The 19,301-nt window shown below is 34.5% G+C and overlaps 1 protein-coding gene and 1 long non-coding RNA gene across 2 annotated transcripts in view; one reads left to right on the top strand and one right to left on the bottom strand.

The window, feature by feature from the left end:
• The window catches only part of LOC138122215 (E3 ubiquitin-protein ligase ZNRF1), a 73,361-nt gene extending 57,975 nt beyond the window's left edge, over window positions 1–15,386 (top strand). Inside the window, exons 2-4 of the mRNA XM_069036405.1 lie at window positions 13,145–13,240; window positions 13,296–13,401; window positions 13,454–15,386. Of these exons, the coding sequence (XP_068892506.1) occupies window positions 13,145–13,240; window positions 13,296–13,401; window positions 13,454–13,511 (260 nt within the window). The 3' untranslated portion in view covers window positions 13,512–15,386. The remainder of the gene's footprint in view (window positions 1–13,144; window positions 13,241–13,295; window positions 13,402–13,453) is intronic.
• Window positions 2,949–3,262, bottom strand: LOC138122238 (uncharacterized). Its single transcript, XR_011156392.1, has 2 exons — window positions 3,147–3,262; window positions 2,949–3,094 (listed from the first exon to the last, which is right to left on the bottom strand). It is a non-coding gene; the product is annotated as an uncharacterized lncRNA (long non-coding RNA).
• Window positions 15,387–19,301: the final 3,915 nt, after the last annotated feature.

The following is a 19,301-nucleotide window of genomic DNA, read 5'->3' on the forward strand; positions in this document are numbered from 1 at the left end:
CCCTCGATCGCTACCTGGAAGATCTTAATCCCTTCGGTAGCGACCGGTGGTCGAACTCGACCAGTGGTCGAACTCGACCATCAGATTAAGACAAATTAGGGATGGTGGTCCAACCCGGTGACACCGCCTAGTGCAATGAAACAATGAGATTTAAAACTCCCGCACCTTTATTTAACGTCAACGGTGAGTGAGCGCACGCCGGCGCCGCTTGTTTATAAATCGATCCAAGATCCAACGATCGAACGATCATCGATTCATCGATCAATCAATATTATCCAGAGAGGTTGTTGTCGGTTGTGGGGGCTCTTATTGTCAAGGGGTAATTTCATGCCCAACAGACACGATAGAGAAAAAAATGCAAATCTTTTTTAAGGATAAGCTGAACTGTACCAAATGATAGGTTAGTTTCTTGGGTTAATCTCTGCAATAATTCTTTGTGCACCCTCTTCAATATTTTCAGCTGATCTTTTTGTTGGTCGTTTACTGCCTTTTTTGCGCAGAACACTACCTGTTTCCAAAAACACCAGTACTTTTCAATTATTTCATTGGCAACAGACTCAGTCATTGTTGATCAGTGATCACTGTATTATGTAGTTCAAGCAAAAAAAAAAATGAAATAAAAACACAAGAGAGAAAAATGTTGTTACACAGTCTAGGACTGGTTTACAAATCTATGAGGGGCATGATGACCAACTCAGTAGACCGGGACCAATGGCTTAACGTGACTTCCGAATCACGAGATAGATATAGCCTTCTTTTTTTTTTTTTTTAAATTTTGCCCTGGGTCGGAATCGAACCCGCGACCCTCGCGTCCCTGAGCCGAAACGGACTCCCTTAGGCTATATTCTGCCTAAAAACACAAGAGAAGACAGTGAATAATAAGAAATTCTAACTTCAACCTTAAAAATTATTGTTAAATTGTTTGAGATGAATATTATTTATGGTGGGAACACGTAAAAAACGAGTATAACTACACTTTTTTCCAATACATATGGTAAAAGTTACTAAAAATATTTTCCACAAAAGTACCTACATATTATGTTTTTGAAACCGTTGATAAAAAAAGTTATAAACGTCTAAAATAAATAAAGATAAGCGGACACACCGTCAAGATTTTAATTTACAGTGTACTCAATTTATGTTTAAAGGATTTTGTTGCAATTAACAAATCACCACGGAAACTATTACATTCTCTATTACAATCCATAAAGTTGGGCAGTAAATAATAAATGTAATTTGTTTTGCATTGATTGTGATAATGTAGGTACACGTTATTCCCACAATATTCAAAATAAAAGACACAACCTAAACCTAATACATACATAATATTATTGGTGATAATTGTGTATTAGATTTAAAATACACATGTATACACATTTTCGTTTGCCTGAATAATAATAATTAGACAGCAATCATCATTTTAAAAGTGAATTTAGCAACAGTAATGAAAGAAATTTGTTTAAACCAGAAACTTTACAGCAATAATTTTCTATGTTATCACAATTGGTCGTAATTTTCAATTTATATAAAAACTTTGATAAACTACTTATTCCAAACTCATCATCTTTTAAATGTTTCTCGTTTTTGCTTGTATAATGAATGATGTGGAGATGTATACAGGTGTTTTCGAAATTGAGGCGTTCCTTGTAACACGAGGTACTATACATTATTCTTAAGAATATTAGCCTAAATCTTCTCAGTCAAATTTTTGTATTAACGGAGACCATTAATTGTATATTTTTATAGTTACTGGACGCCGCATCTGCATTCTGATAGAACTGCTCATACATTAGCAACATATCTGTGAGCTCAAATTTGAGCAGGACCGATTTCAAAAATTTCAAAAAAATTAACTTATTATATCTTCATTGCCGTACACATTTTACTAAGGTTATTTTGCCTAAAACTCTTTAGAACAACGGATACTATCACATGTTTAAAGAAACGCCTCAACTTCGAAAACACCCTGTATACAGGCTGTTTTCGAAGTTGAGGCGTTCCTTGTAACACGAGGTACTATACATTATTCTTAAGAATTTTAGCCTAAATCTTCTTAGTAAAATGTTTGTATTGACGGAGATAATTGATTGTATATTTTTATTGTTTTCTAAAATTTTGAGTCCGGTCCTGTCTATTTCTCCGCTGTAATAGATTAATAACTGACGTGGCCCAGGATGGCGTCTTTCTGGAAATCGCTCTGCGTACTCTCTAGACGCCGCAGCTGCATTTTGATAACGTGATAACATTGCCCATACATGAGCTCACTATTTTCGTAATGATAAAGCCATTCCGACTAATTAGATGACAACTCTGACAGTATTTTTGATTATAGTCCATGCTCATTTGATTTTTTTTTATCAATTCTAATTTCTAACAAATCAGCGCAAATTCGAGCAGGACCGGTTTCAAAAATCTCAAAAAAATTAACTTATTCTATCTTCATTGCCGTACACATTTTACTAAGGTGATTTTGGCTAAAACTCTTTAGAACAAAGCATACTATCACATGTTAAAAGGAACGCCTCAACTTCGAAAACACCCTGTATATGTTGTTCACGTTGAGTTGACAATTTCAAGGTCAAATAATTTTATTTTTTGGCTCTGTAATTATGTTTTGTAAATAGTGACATGCAGGTAAACACCGTTCACCTTGAATTGAACATTGCTAAATTGCATTATGTTGGTTAGCTGCATGTCACTATTTACAAAACATAATTACAGAGCCAAAAAATTAAATTATTTGACCTTGAAATTGTCAACTCAACATGAACAACGTTGAATTGTATCTATATTTTACTTCAAAATTGTTATTACTTTTACCGGTTTCAATATAGTAAGCCTTGGTTTACATTCACAAAAGTTGGATGGTAGGTGAGTCATAACTGTACTAGTACAGTCATGCTCTAAGGTAATATTGCCATAGTGACATGTCAACAACAATCAACAAATGAAGGACAATATCTAACTTTATTCATTATTAATTCAAACAGACGGAACTAAAAACAATAATAATTACTTAAATAGACGGAGCTATGCCATAGTAGCACTTCGTAGTATCGAGTGGTACGTCCATAATGATGAGGGGCTTCTTCGACTGTATAAACAAATTGATAAATACGCTACGAAACTACACTATGAGGACTTACCAGTTCATAAAAATACGCCAACATCACTTTCATTTACAGTTGTAACCTTATTTAGATCCTGCCATCGTTTGAATGTCTCTATGATTTCAGATAAGTACAGTTGCGGCCCCTAGAATGGCCATGATACCCCAAATATTTTCGATGGGGTTGAGGTCTGGGCTTCTCGCTGGCCAGTCTAATGTGGTTACTTCATTAGTTTGCAAAAAAATCTCTTATTAGATACGCTGTATGACTAGGGCAATTATCCTGTTGGAATACAAAATTATTTCGAAAAATGGGTAGAACTGAAGGTAACAGTGCTTGCTCCAGAATATCTCTATAAACTAAAGCTGTCAATCGTTCGTTCTTCCACTATAACAAATATTCCACGGGAACTCACCCACCCCCAAACATTCACAGAAAAACGTCCACTACGCTTAATTTTATGAACATATTGTTCAGAAAATCGTTCACCAACTGGTCTATAAACACGAACCCGTCCATTACTGCCTGATTAAAAAGTTGACATTGTTATACAGGGTGTCCCAGAACTGGCTCCCCAGAGAAAACAGGCATGTGCCGACAACAAAAAAGACTCTAAATTGACTAAAATAAATTTTCTGCTAGCTCAAATTACCGAGTTACAAAGTTTTTAATTTCACCAATCCTGGAAGCTCGTCCTCAGGTATTACTAAAAAATCCGATCGGTTGCTAAACAACAACAAAAAATCTCTGATATCGCACAAATCAATAAAATGTTTGGGCAACTGGAATTTTGACGTTTTCCGATATAAAAATTCGTTGACGTTTATCTGTCATCAACATCAAGACTTGACAATTGCAAAATTCGAAATAAAACAATAAAAATGGCGATTCTAAAAAGAACCATTTATTTAAATAGGTAACAATGTTAAAGCAGATGTTCGAAATGACCACCATTCATTTATATGCACAATTGTGCTCTACATAACAAACTTCTTGTAGTAGCGTTAGTTATCATTTCTTCAGTAACTGAAACAAAGCCTTCTGAATTCAAACTCTCAGATCAGCCTCTGAATTTATGGGCCGCCGATAAATGATTCAGATCTGGAGACCTGGCAGGCCAATGATGCGGTCCTCCTCGACCGATCCAGCGCTGTGGATATTGGTTATCAAAAATTTCCCGAACGTTTCTGCTAAAATGTTGGAACCAGTCATTTATGCGATAAGCAAGAGGTACAATTTCAAGTATAATTGTCCGTTTCCTCTAAGGTTATATTGGGGCCGTAGAATTATCCCCATTGTGTAAAAGTCGATTTGTCTACAATAGAAAACATTTTGTGGTTGTAAACAAGCAGGTAAACCCGGCTGGCTGTTTCGTTCAGAGTGGGACTGGGGCAAATTTGTCGAAATATGAATTCCAATTTATAAATTTTAGTTGTGAGAGATGGCATTTTGTGATTACCGATGGAGATAATTACTGTTAATAGGTCACCTCCCTTAGCCCCTTCTGTTTTTTTTTCCAAGAAAACTTTCTCGAAATAATATTTAAATCCCAATATTTGCTTCAAGCCTCTCATTTTGACTAAAAATTCTCTAGTGGTTGTTTGTGAGTGAATATATAAAAATTTGTGATGGAAGCAATATTTCGTCCTTGGGAGTGTGAAGCTAGTACCAGTGCTCCACCACAAGCTGCTGCCAATGTGGATCATGTTGAAGAAAATGATGGAAGAAAACGGATTCATCTTCTTCCCGAATCTAAACAAATTATTTACAACGTGTATGAAGGTCTAGTCGCAAGGGGGTGCTCTAATCCTATTAAGGAGACCAGCGAGTTAACCAGGGTACCATATACTTCGGTTCAGAAGATAATAACAAATCCAAACTTTGAAAAAAAGGAGAGAAAGATCAAGAAGTTTCGGCGGATTAGCGAAAATCTAGGAGTGGAAATTAAAAATATTATTTATGAATCCTACAAGAATAATGTGGTTCCAACAACTAAAAATCTAATGGGAAAGCTTGAAGAGAAAGGATTTGAAATTCATTACTGTGAAGACACATTTAGATTATATTTAAGAAGTATAGGATTTTTTTATCGGATGTTGGATCGACGTCTAGCAATTATGGAGACACCCCGCCTTAAAAAACTCAGATTTGAGTATATTCATCAAATTCGAAAATTTAGAGCAGAAGGCCGTTCCATAATTGTCCTGGATGAAACATGGTACGATTCCCACGACGTACTGAAAAAAGGCATTACCGATGGCTCCAGCAAGTGCGTCTTGAATACTCCTCCATCTCGTGGAAAACGAATTATAATTCTTGCTGCCGGAAGTGAAAATGGTTGGGTAGAAGGCTCGTTATTGTTATCTGCCAAAAATATCAAGGACTGCTCGGCCGACTATCACCAGGACATGGATGGGGCTCTTTTTGAAAGTTGGTTTCAAAACCAGTTGTTGCCAAACATACCGCAAAACTCAGTAATAGTAATGGACAATGCGAAGTACCACTCAAGGCATCTTATTAAAAAACCGTCGCAGGCAACGCGAAAAGATGAGATTTTAAATTTTATGGCAAGTCACAACATCGCAGTTCCACAGAAAAATACTAAAAAAGACTTACTGGAGATATTAAAAAACCATGACATTCCGCAACAGTACGTTGTGGATGAAACTGCAAAAGAGAGAGGACACACTGTTTTGAGACTACCGCCATACTATTGCGTGCTGAATCCAATAGAATTAATATGGAGTAGTTTGAAAAGAGGCATTCGGCAAAGTAACGTAGCCCCAAATTTAAGTGCAGCTGTTGTGGAGTTGATAAGACAGGAGGTGAAAAAGATTGACTCAAACCTCTGGAGAAATTGTTTTCGCCACGTAATCAACGTGGAAAATTCTTATTTGTCCCCCACAATGCCCGAATTAATCATAAATTTAGCTGAAGATAGTGACGACGACGAAACTTTATATTTTGAAAATAGTGATAGCGACGAAGATTGTTAATTTTAATTAGATGTGCACGTTATTTTACGTATATGTAAATGTTATTTTATATATAGGTATATGTATATAGACGATAGGTGTAAATATTTCTTTTTATAAAACTTTTTTTTTCCAAGCGTTTTCTTTAATTCTCCCTTAAACCGGACCTTGTACATCCACCCCAACCGCTTTTAAAATTTGATTTATTGCAGCGGCGCGTGGCTTCTGAAACCCACACAAAAGGGCAGCTTATTAGGAGGTAACTACTTTTACGGCCCCAATATAACCTTAGAGGAAACGGACAATTATAAATCAGGTAGCTCCGTTCCAATGAACTGAGCATATCTTGCCCCCGTTAATCTTGCGGGGAATTCAAACGGTCCAATCTAGAGCCGGGGATTCGGAATTTTAACAAATGGAAGGATCCACCACGCTTATACTTGCCAAACGATCGCCCAATAGCCCAGTCCACAAATTAACAGAAAACCTATGTTGAAAACCTCTGAGAAATTATTCTCTTGGATTTTCCTCTGCCCAGATATGAAGGTTGTGATAATTGGAACAACCTTACCGGCAAAATAGCGACTCATCAGAAAACAGTATCCGTGACAAGAAGTGTGAAGCATCGTTTTGGTTTATTAACCATAGATAAAAGTCTCGCCTAATTGGATAATCCTCTGGCAGAAGATGTTGTACTCGTGTATAGTGGTATGGATGTCTCCTATTATCAGCTAGAACTCTCTGCACCGAACTCTTGGATAAACCCATTTCACGAGAAACTGTTCGAATACTCGGGGTGCCGTCTTCCTCAAAGACATTCAGTACGGCTTCCTCGTGTTCGACAGTCCTTACATTTCTTGGAGCACCCCTAACTTCTTCGAACTGGCTGCATCTGACCCGTTTCTCGACCCCGAGCGATTAATTTCAGGATTGTTTTGTCTTTGTGGAAATTGTCACGGTACAACCTTACTGCTTCACGTGCATTGTTCCCACATCGCCCAAAAGTAAGAATCATATCTACGTACTCAGAGGAAGAATACATCATGTTAAATGATACACCTGAATTAAATATCGCAGCGAAATTCTATAACAAATGTCAAACTGACGTAAACAATCATTCTAATAAATGTAGTGGACCAAATCAAATGGACAGAATTATAGAGGTTTACGGATAAAAAGGAAACCTAGGCAACGCAAAATTGCGATTATTCCACCTTAATGATGCTCAACTCTAATTGGTCAACTTCAGAATGTCTTTTCTCGGTTATCATTTGAGATAGGACTTTTTTTCTTTAAAATACACGTTAATATATTCGCCCTAAGGCTCCCTTTTTTCCCTGGGGAGCCAGTTCTGGGACATCCTGTATATTGAAAGGCGAAACGCAGTCTTTCTTCTTTATTTGCTTCTGACAAAAATATCTTATTGGCCGCGCTTGGATTTCGTAGTTCACTCTCTTTTATTCTTTTTCGACTGGTTCTTATGGAACCAGGAAAATTGGTTTCCACTTTTGCTCTTACTGCGGTACTAAAAGGGTGCTCCCTTAGAAAATTAACTAAACGCATATCTTCACCAGGGTTTGATATTCTCTGCCGCTCTGAAAGAGTTTACGACATTTTAAGATCATCTCGTAAGATGTCGTTTTCTTCTAATAATTCCAGTTTCCTCAATTTTTCGTTTTGCCAGAAGTACCGTGTTTTTATCAACGTTTATTTCATTTGCGATGTGCCTAATGATCATAGCCTAGTTCTAATTATCGACTTTTGCAGTTCGTTTAATTGAGGCATTGTAAAAATTGTGCACGCTTCTGACTTACAAAAAACTGACATTGACATTGTCAGTTAAATGTAAAAGTCAAATGTACACATCACAATTTTTTTGAATTTGGCAGAATGTGTCAAAAGCCGGTGTCTGAGTTTGTAGGGGCCGCAACTGTACCTCCTGCCTTTCGACTTTTCCGGTATTAAGCTATTTAAAGCTTGTTCTTCTGCATTTAAGACGTTTTCCAGTAAAACAAACTCATTTTGCGAAATGTCTGTTTGTATAAACAACTAAATGTAACAATGACACCTGAACATATAATGCAAACGCGATCAACTCAATCTATTTTTAAAACGAGTTTATTCGGTAAACTATTGAACAAACCACGGATGTTATGAATCATAACAACCTTACATGTCTTAAAATCCTCGCTCTACGAGCTCGGATTTCAAACCGACATCTGGGGTGGTTATGATAGTCATAACTATACCGGGTGTCCACTCTCAAAGTCGAACATAGGTAATTAACATTGTGCATTCAATTTATACGTATTATGCCATTATTTCTATAGGTACATCAATAACATTGAAAGAATTAATAATAATAATATTAAAGTAGGTAATTCACAGTTTAAGCAGTTTTTATTATAAATTCTTTGAAAAAATTACAATACTAAAGAAATTCAAACAACCCCACATTTTGTTAGTAAACAATACCCCAAACTGTTGTAAAAAGCATTTCTTACACTGTCCAACAACCTTTCAGTAATTAACCCGCACTCGACAATAATAGCTTCTCTCAAAGAGTTAATATCTGGGTGGCGTCTTTTGTAAATTTTGCTTTTAAAGTGGCCCCACAAGAAAAAGTCGCAAGGTGCTAAATGCAGAGATCTTGCTGGCCAATTTATACCACCACCTCTACCAATCTAACAATTTGGAAATGAATCGTTTAAAAAATGTCTAACATCCAAGCCGAAATGCGCAGGACAGCCATCTTGTTGGAAACAGATTTACTGATTTTCTCTTGCAACTTCTTCCAATGCAGGTCCTACCTTGGTTACCTACTTATAAATATAAATAAGTTACTGAATTTATTTAGTGTAAAAGTACATTCCTCTGTGAAGCAAATTGGCGACACGAAACTTTCTTCGTCAACAGCAAAAATCTATTGATGACACTGTGCCTTGTAGGGATGATATTTTTACTTTCTAAGGATATTCCGTATCCGCGATTTACATAAACCTACCATTACTTTAGCTGTAAGTTCAATTGGCGAGCAGGAATCAGCAAAAACGTTCAATACAATGTTAATTGCCTATGTTCGAGTTTGAGAATGCACAGGCTGTATAATAGCAATATTATAGCTATTATATAGCTTTTCCCTACTAGTCTCAGAAGGCGTCATTATTGACTCTCGCACCGACCCCAGAAGTAGAATTTCTCTCCCTAGGTTAATAATAATTTTCATTATTAACCAAGGTCAATAATGAACAGTCGTCACTTAGCAACGAAAGATTTTCGTTGATTTCATTGGTTAACGTGGACGATTTTCATAGCAACCGTTGAAAAATGAGAACTCGGATCGTCGCATCAGACAAAATAATTTGATTAATAATTATTATCAGAAAGGGTTTTAACGTATCCAGTAGTGAAATAGTATATTATGATACGAGTCTTATAAGAAGCATTTTATCGCACGCACGGTTTTAGGCCACGACGAGCTTGCGAGTATTATTATTATTATTATATCACGCCTTTTCCTATTACGATACGCAAAACAGTATCGTAATAGCATCAGTACGAACGCAAAGTAGAAAAAAAAATAGTATATAAACCACGGTGAAGAAGTCCCTTATAGCCTTCGAGCCTTAGAACCCTTCGCACGCCTCGGGCTCTAATCTTGGGCTCTGGCTATAATCATGAACTTCTTCACCTATTTATAATGCACTTTTCCATAAAAATATTGTATATGTACTATGGCGGACAAAAAATTTTGAACGACTTGTTATTCCTTTGACATATAAATGTAAAACTGGCTTTATGGTCAACTAACCTGATTTTTTATTTCTGCCTTTTTTGTCATGTCACCAGTGACAGATTAGTCAATCATAGATTAATACAAAAATTTTGGTGTGCCTAAGTCGGCTCACGAATGGTGAACGTGGATGAATCTTAATCGTTTCATCTTTGCCGTCGAAATTGCGAAAGTCGCTGCAGCCCCTAGGCTATCGAGTGGTGTAGAATGTAGATACGTACCTATCGAGTTCTTAGAGGTTTAGCATCAACACAAAATCAGGAATGTCTTCATCATAGATGAAACCAAATTTAGTTCTATTTACGTCAAGACAGAAAGACAGGTTGTATTTTGGTACGCAAATATCAAAAAATTCAAAGTACAGATCAATCCACAATACTAACAAATTATAACATGTATTTATTAAACATAAAATTAAAAGTTTAAAATAAAAAAACTTTACAACTAAAACTGAAGAAGTCAATATTTGATCATTGCCCCATTTTGTTGTACAACCAAGAGCAATCTATTCCTCATGGACAGGCACAGATTTCGATGATAGTTCGGGGGTGCCGCGTTCTGTTCCACGGAAAACACCCGCCTTCTTCCAGAACCTGGACGCCGAACCACCGTCCCAGTGTGTTCCCACTTCCGCATAATGGCATGGATAGTGCCCTTCGATAACCCTAAATTCGTCGAAATTTGCCCATACGACATACCCCTCTGGTGAAGGGTTACTATTTTGGCTTTAGTAAATTCAGATACGGCTGGCATTGTATCACTAAATTATTATTATAAACTTGAGAGACGTTTACTTCAAACTGTCAATTTTTCGACTTAATTTATAAACGTCATAATAACAGTAAAGGGCAGCTTACATTGACATTTATTGATATGCCAAAATTTGATCGTTCAAAATTTTTTGTCCGCCATAGTACCTACATTTTTGTAAAAATACTAAAATATTTCATTAGAGATATTTAAACGAATCATTTACAAATCCAGGAGGAATAATGACAAATAATAATGAAGATGCTAATAACGATTATTAACTTTGCACAATTGTTGTTTACTCACTTTTCGTATGATAATGATAATTTCCAAGTGATGTTATAAGGTGGATCACAATTTTGTTATTATTACAGTGTTTTTCTTTTGGTTTTCCTCTTTTGTCAGTTGTATTTCACTATTTCTCAAAACTATTTCCTATCTCTATTAAATGTCAAAGTGACGTAAATATGAAATAGTTTTGAGAAATAGTGAAATACAATTGACAAAAATTGGAAAACCAAAAGAAAAACAGTGTAGGTATGTTACACAGCTTCGGTTACGTTATCATTCCCTTGCACTGTACAGTGCGAAAAATCATTTTGAAATTAGCAGTAAAAAAACCATTAACACGAAATAAAGTTTACACCATGTAAATCCCAATACATAGTTCATCGATAAAAAAAATTCACTATATGTCGCACAGTGAAACTTCAGTGACTTTGTTACAACAATCGGAACTACGACTCACGCATGTACCCATGTACGTTTTCTGTACGAAGTCTTCTATGTTCGTTCAAATGTTTTTACTGTCAAATAATTATTTACTATTCGCTCACAATAATTATTAAACTCCTACTTTTCAAACAAACTTCAAGTCTTTATTGTGAAATACAAAATAGCGGCCCTTTTAAACTGCACAACTCTAAGGACGTTAATCTCCTCGATCGTAATCGTCAACTCTGCAACTCTACCGCTTTCTATGACGCCACAAGTTGGTCAGGGCCCGCCTATGGGGTTTTCTGCTGACACAGCTTCTGGTGTCCATTTAAATTTCTGACATTACTGTCTTTATTAATATTTAAATTCTGTAGTAAATAGAGGGCGATTCAAACCAGAACAGGACATCACGTAGTCTGCGTAGACGTCGGCTCAGTCCATTGTTTCAGAAGGGAAGGACGTGTACTACAGTGGCGGCGTTAGAAAGTAAAATTTTTCCCGTTTTTAAGCTTATTGTTGTCTGTCAGTTGTGCTTGTGTACTACTTGTGTTGTGTAAAATGAAAAAAAACCCTGTTGAAAATTCAAATCAATTTTGCCCATTCATTTCGTAATGTTTATTATTTTAATCAAGTAGTAATAGTTTCATACGCCACTGGTCGCTTTAACGGCGCGCATCTTAAGCCCCGCCCTTGTCTTGTTCTGGTTTGAATCGCCCTCTAAGTATAGTGCTTGTCACTTCCTAAGGAATTCTGACTTAAACCCTAAATAAACCGAACAAAGACCCTACTTAAAGAAATTTATTGTCATATTGTGCCTGTCAATCACTAGAGGGTCTCCGACAAATATTTTGAGTACTACCCCAGGTAATTTTTTTCTCCGAGGCCGGCTAGTGATTGACAGGTACAATATCACAATAAATTTCTTTAAATAGGGTCTTTGTTCGGTTTATTTATGACTTAAGCCAAAATTCCTTAGGAATAATACTATAACAAGAACTCCAAATATTGTACAGCTTGACCAGAATAGCTTGGCGAGTGAGATGCGTACAAGAGGAAACGAGCGAGTCTCTGTAAGACAAGGATATGGCTATGGTTGTAGGTACGGTACACTCAACGAAGCAAATCTGCTCAAAACAGCCCGGACATGCTGTTCACTTGAAGCTTGAAGCGCTGATTTTCGCCCGTTTGTACACGATCTAAACACTTCCAGACCCAACAGACAAGTGCGCTCCGCTAGTGGGAGGGATTTTAGTCCACTGCGTCACTGGCCAAGCTGTTCTGGTCGACCTGTAGCAATAGTACGTTCTTACTCTATCATTTTTTTTAGATAGATAGAGTTGATGATAACGTAAAAACGTAAAGTAATAAATGAGTGACACCAAAATAACAATATAATTTATAGCGTAGGGTACACATTAAAGTGCACGTAATACCATACATAAACAGTATTACGAGTTAGCTAATGCTATAAAATTCTGCCTAATAGAAACTAAATGTGAAAAGGGGATATAATTTTTAAAATTTCCAGAGAATTTATTTGGGAAACATATAAATTCAACCTGACATCAGAAAGTTTCTGCTGACAACTTATGGCGAAATAATGTTGAATGAAGCAGAAATAGCCAGAATTTGTTTGTAGGAGTATTATGCATTAACGAGTTATTATTCGAAAACTAAAATTATAGATCACCTTTAATAAAGATACAGCAACGATATTAGAATAAACACGTTTTTTCGCATAATTTCTACATATTTATTCTTTTATTGTGTAATTATTTATCTAATATTTTTTGTTACAGGGATCAAATGTCCAGTATGCAGCAAATTTGTTATCCCTGATGACATTGAATGTCACCTAGTCATGTGCCTCACTAAACCGCGGCTTTCCTACAACGGTAAAGGCTTAAAACGTATAATACGCAATAAGTTAAAACATAACTTTGTTTGTAGAAGACATTTTGACTGATGATAAAGGAGAGTGTGTGATATGCCTAGAAGAATTAAGTCAAGGAGATATAATAGCTCGTCTTCCTTGCCTTTGTATATACCATAAGATGTTAGTTTTCTTTTAGTTTCACATTGAAAGAGCTCTAATGTTTTTCTTGTAGGTGCATAGATCAATGGTTCGAAGTAAACCGATCATGTCCTGAACATCCAGGAGACTAGCAAACCGTTGAAGTCAACTAGGATTTGTACATATGTAAATAAATTTGCTGAAGTGAATTGTGAGAAACAATATTATTAATTAACGCAGTAGCTACAGTACACTATAGGAATCTTCAAGTGAAGATAACAACAATAGTTACCTATTCTAATTAGTTAAGTACCCCACTGTTATTATTTGTGTCATTTTTTACGACTTTCTATAAAGTAGTGTTTTAATATTACGATCATTACCAAGGCATTAGGCAACAAAAAATATTGTTATAGCGTTTACATATCAATTTATTTTAAAAAAAGAAAACATCTATAAATAGCTTTTTTACATAACATATTCACAGAGTTTATTCTGAAATATCTTCAATTAGAAGGGCTGATAGTAAATTTACTCAATGCGAATAAAATACGAACCATGTTTTATATCTTTTGTGCGGCAGCTGCGACTATTACAATTGTCGACGATAAAAGAAGGTTTATTTTCTGTAAAAGAAATATTTTTGATACTTTCATACGACAACTACAAAGGTTTCTAATTTATCAAAATGATTATAAATTATTTGTAAAACTTAGACATTAATGATGTTTGTTTTTATTATATAATCTGAATATCGTAAGATAAATGTTTGATACTATACCGATGAATACGCTTTTATGATCTTACTATTGCTGGGCCTATGTTCAGAGTGTTAAAATGAAACGATAATAATTGGCGACCACTTTTAATTCAGATAAAATCATGTGACTGATGAAATATCATGAATGATGTAATCTGAATTAACCTTTTTTTTCTACTTGAAATTTAATCAACTGCGTAAATATTCAGAGAAAGCATAAAATATGTTTTTATCAGTTTCTTAACTATTAAATTACAATTCTACCATTTTCATTTGTTTTTAATACTTTGCAATATCTGGTGATAAAATCAGATCTTCAGAATGTTTCATTAAATAACCATTTTACATATAAATAAAAGAAAAGCAGTAAAGTGAAAAAAATATATTGAAACATTCTGTTGCCTTCACTGCAAAAATTTTGTAATAAGAAGTGAATTTTACAAAGTGTGAAATTCCAAAGCGCACAATGTATTATTTTATTTTTTAAAGTTGTAAGTTGTAACCAAATCAGAGCCTTGGTCATATTTAATTGAATAGCCACCCAGGAAATTAGTAATACAAACAATCTATTTTCTACTCTAGCTAACGTGTATGTGACATCAACCAAAGACATTTTATTGAAGTGATTTAATGTAAGGTGCTATAAATAAGCAAAATACTAAAATTAAGTTGTTACCTATATGAATTGAATGAATTGTGACAGTAACGGTCTGAGTTAATATCGTGTGTTCCACAAAAAACTCACTCGCAGCAAGCCATGACAAAAGTGAAGTATGTCTTAGTACCAGATGTGAAATGATCTACTAAAGTAAATTTATAGGTTATCTGTCACAACTCACAATATGATGAAAATTTGTAAGTAACAAATGAACTACTTCCAATGATGCTAAAATCGACATGACCAGTCTATCTATCTCTATAGTCATGGCATACTGCGAGTGAGTTTTTATTGGAACACACGATATATATTATAATAAAGTTTGTTTTTATATCTGGTCTTGTATCTTCTTATAGAGAAGTGCCATACTTTATCCAGATTTATTTTAAAATGTAATTGGTCATTTTAGTACTATTCAGTTGTAATAATCTACAGACCAATCTGACGTAAGACAAGGGTGACTGATTAAATAACATAAGTGATGATTCTCATTTTGTAATCGTTTTTCTTTAGTTTTAATAAGTACCGAGTTAGGCTATTGTAAAAAAATAATAAATGAAATGTAGCCTTGTAGTGATAAATAATAAATGCCATTTTCACAACACATGATTCAATTTTTTAATCTAAACTTCCTAAACAATCAATGTATTGCAGCATTAAAAAGAAATACATCAATTAAGTTAGAGATAAAAATAAAAATTAAAACGAATAAAGTTATCATTTTGGAGAGCGGCTCTTACTAAAATTAGTATATTAAATAGAGTTGGCTCCATCCTGGTTCCTAGGGACGTTTTTCGATTGAAGATTGGCTGCACTTTTATTGTCAAAATTGGCACTATTTGTGTTTAAATAAAATTGTTAATTAGCAAAATATTTCTAGAGTGAAAAATAAATTATAAATATTATGTTAACTATTTAGATTTGCTTGCATTTACTTCACAAAATCTGTAGCTCCCCTAGGAACCAGGATCGACCTACTTTCTCTTAGCTCTTAGGCTCTTACTATTCTGTAGTATACGGTGTGTATGTAAAGTAAGGAACGAAATTCCTAAAGTCTTCAATAATTAAATACTCTCGTGTCAAATAGTATATTATGTTATGAGGAGCAAAAATGAAGTTTTATGTGCTGCGGCTGCTAAATTGGCTGCCGAACGCAGTGAGGCAGACAAACCAGCCAAAGCACATAAAACCATTTGTGCTCCGAATAACATAGTGTGGAAATTACTTATGGAATAAATTCAGTAATTTCAAAACTAATGACATTTGCCGAAAACGCTGAAACAGGTCAATTTTTGTTTTTAATAATGCTAATTTTAAGTTACTTAACTTGTTCATGACGTCATCCATTTTTGAGCTATGACGTCATCGCTAATTTTTTTAAATGACAACCCCCACTTTTTTCTTCTCTTTCTGATAGTCCTTCCTACTACCTAAACGATGAATGAAAAAAATTGGTACCTTACATAACAATTTTTTTGAGAAAATAACAAATTTTATTTCATTTTTAATGTACAATCGCGGCCATCCAAAAGTGAACGGTAGCTTGCGAAAATTTCCGTATTTTTCGTTAGATTAAATCAGGCTGTATTCATTGGCGTTCGTGCAGCAGACGTTACTATTTTAATAATAAAAAGTTGTAATAAATAATTTTTAATAAAAATGAGGCTGAGAAGTAATTAATACATTATTAAAATGAAAGTAAACGTTAGTAAAGAAACCTTTCCAACACCTGTTCGTATTGGCCTCTCAAGCCTGTTTTCTTGCCAACGCCTCTTTATATTGAAGATGCAAGTCTTACTGCAATGTAATTCTCTCGCCACAGCCGCCAACGACCAATTTGCTTCTAGCTTTGCAATAGCCCTAGCTGTCTGAATCGGAGTGAGATGTGGCATTTTAAAAAAATAGTTTCAATAATTTTTTAACGCTAGTGTCAAACTTTGACATTTTAGGACGCCTATGATTTAAAGTAAAAATCAAACTATGAAAAAAAAAACGTTCACTTTTGGATGGCCGCGATAGTACTTTTTTTTTTTTTCTATGTGGTTATTTAAAATCGAGGGTTTACTTTAATAGACCAAACAATTTAGAAGATTTATGACAGAGAATTCGCGCTGAAATGGAACAAATCAGCCCTGACATTATTGAGCGCGGTGTAAGGTGCCAAAAGTTGACGGGGGGGTAATTTCAACATTTGCGTTACATTTTATTGTTAACCTTAGATGTTTGTTTCTTTCTGTTTAAGGTCAATTAAAATTTTTACATTAAAAATTAAACTAAATTTTTGAAGTAAAGTCATTTTCTCAGAAAAATTGTTATCTAAGGTACCAATTTTTTTCATTAGTCGTTTAGGTAGTAGTAAGGTCTATCAGAAACAGAAGAAAAAAGTCAGTGTTGTCATTTAAAAAAAATGGTGATGACGTCATAGCTCAAAAATGGATGACGTCATGAACAAGTGAAGCAACTTAAATAAGCACCATGAGGAATAAAAATTGACCTTTTTCAGCGTTTTTAACAAATGTAATTATTTTTGAAATTACTGAATTTATTCCATAAGTGGTTTCCACACCGTATACTATTTTTTCTTCAAACCTTCATAACAAATTATTTAAGACATGTTAAAAAACCAGGTAGGAATTTCAAATGATTTAGCTAGTTTACTTTACTGCCGCTCATCAGCGGAGACGGAGATAATAACTTCACGGACGCCCTCAGCGGAGATAATAACTTTATCTGCCGCTCGTCAGCTCGTTAGATGCGATGACAATGAAGTGACACTTTAGCATTATCAATGCAGCAGGATAATGTCATAATTTACGGACGTTTGAAGAAAAAATACATTACTCCTAGAGTTCGAACTTTTAGGGAAATAACGTTTTTCATGTTGTGTGTAACTAGAATTTTCAAAAGTAATTTTGAATGCTTAAGGTTGGTTATTATGAATTGAGTGATTAAGTCCAACTAAATATGCCGCCAGAAACCAAAATTGATTGTGAAACGAAAAAACATCCATCACTTAGCGAGAAATAGAGCCATATGCAACTGTTACAAGGAATTCGCTGCTTTACGGTTACGATATTTTTTGTTTGTCATCAAAAACCACATAGCACAACCACATGGCAACCTAGTAACGAATATCCCTAAATCATAAATCATTTATTTTTGACAAGATTGTAGTTCTGAAAAATAAGGTGATACAAAATCATTAAAAAAATACCTGTCTGTCTCGATTCACTTCACAATAGTCCAGTACAAAATAGCTATTTGTGTAGATATTAAGAGCGCAAAGTGATACATTGTCGAAATCGACAATGTACAGTTGCGGAATTAAAATTTCGGGCACTATTTTTCTGTCACTTCAACAAAATCTCTGTAAAGCACCTTCTACTGTCATCATGACTGACATTCAAAAATTAAACTTTTCTGTGTCAGTCACCCAATCAATTTTGAATTTTGAGATTTCAGTTAGTTGCACTGAGTGTAATTAAATTAGTGATGGATAAATGACCGGTCATTTATTTTTGGTCAAAGTTGACCGGTCCTTGATCGGTCAATTACCAGTCATTATTGGTCAAAAAGTAGGAACTAGTTAAACATCACAAAATGATTCTTTCAATGCCAAGGATTATTTTAATACCAAATAATGGTTCTTAATTCCATTTTTTATAAGATTTATTGATCGATAAATTATTGTTCTAAAATTGTGTAAGTGAGGTTAAGTTTGAATTGTTTGAAGTTATACTTTGTTTTTTCTTTAACATATTTGCTTGAATTTGAATTTTTTGTTAATTTAAAACGCTTTAAAACTTTCAACACAACTGTGTGTGTATTTTCAGTTTTTTAGTTTCTTTTAAACATTCGTTTAGAATTTAAAAAAGTAGGTAAGTATTTTATGAAAATAAAAATATATTGTATGTCATGTTATAAAGACACAAAAATGATTGAAAAACAAAAACCACTTCTTCCTAATAGATAAAAAGCTTAATCATTTTTCACAATGATCTTTATTAAAGTTTTAGATGTTTCATTGTCATAATTTACTTATTTATTGTCATAATCGATTTCTTCATTGTCAGCAGCTACGTAAATGAAATCAGACAACCCAACATAACCTCATCTCATCAGTCAAACAGTCATCATGTCCTATAATCTTCAACATTATAAACGGGAAATTTAAATTTTAAAAATGACTGGTCAAATACGTCAAGTCATTGACAATTATTGACCGGTCAAATGGGTCATTGACTAAGTCAATTACCGGACCTCACAACACTAAATTAAATCATCGCTTTGATATGTTGCCTACCCGTTATTATGCCACAAATGACAATTTTTGAATGCCAAAAAGACAAAAACATGGCAAGAGTAAAAAATAAGGTTATTAACGTAAAGGTTGTTTTAGAGTTTATATCATGACATTGACAATACTGCCCGAAATTTTAATTCCGCAACTGTACATTTGCGCTAGCAACACGCAAGATTTTTTCTACAATCGCAATTATGACTACTACATATTATTTTATTTGG

Source organism: Tenebrio molitor, chromosome 1, assembly GCF_963966145.1.
Source record: "Tenebrio molitor chromosome 1, icTenMoli1.1, whole genome shotgun sequence".
NCBI lineage: Eukaryota > Metazoa > Arthropoda > Insecta > Coleoptera > Tenebrionidae > Tenebrio > Tenebrio molitor.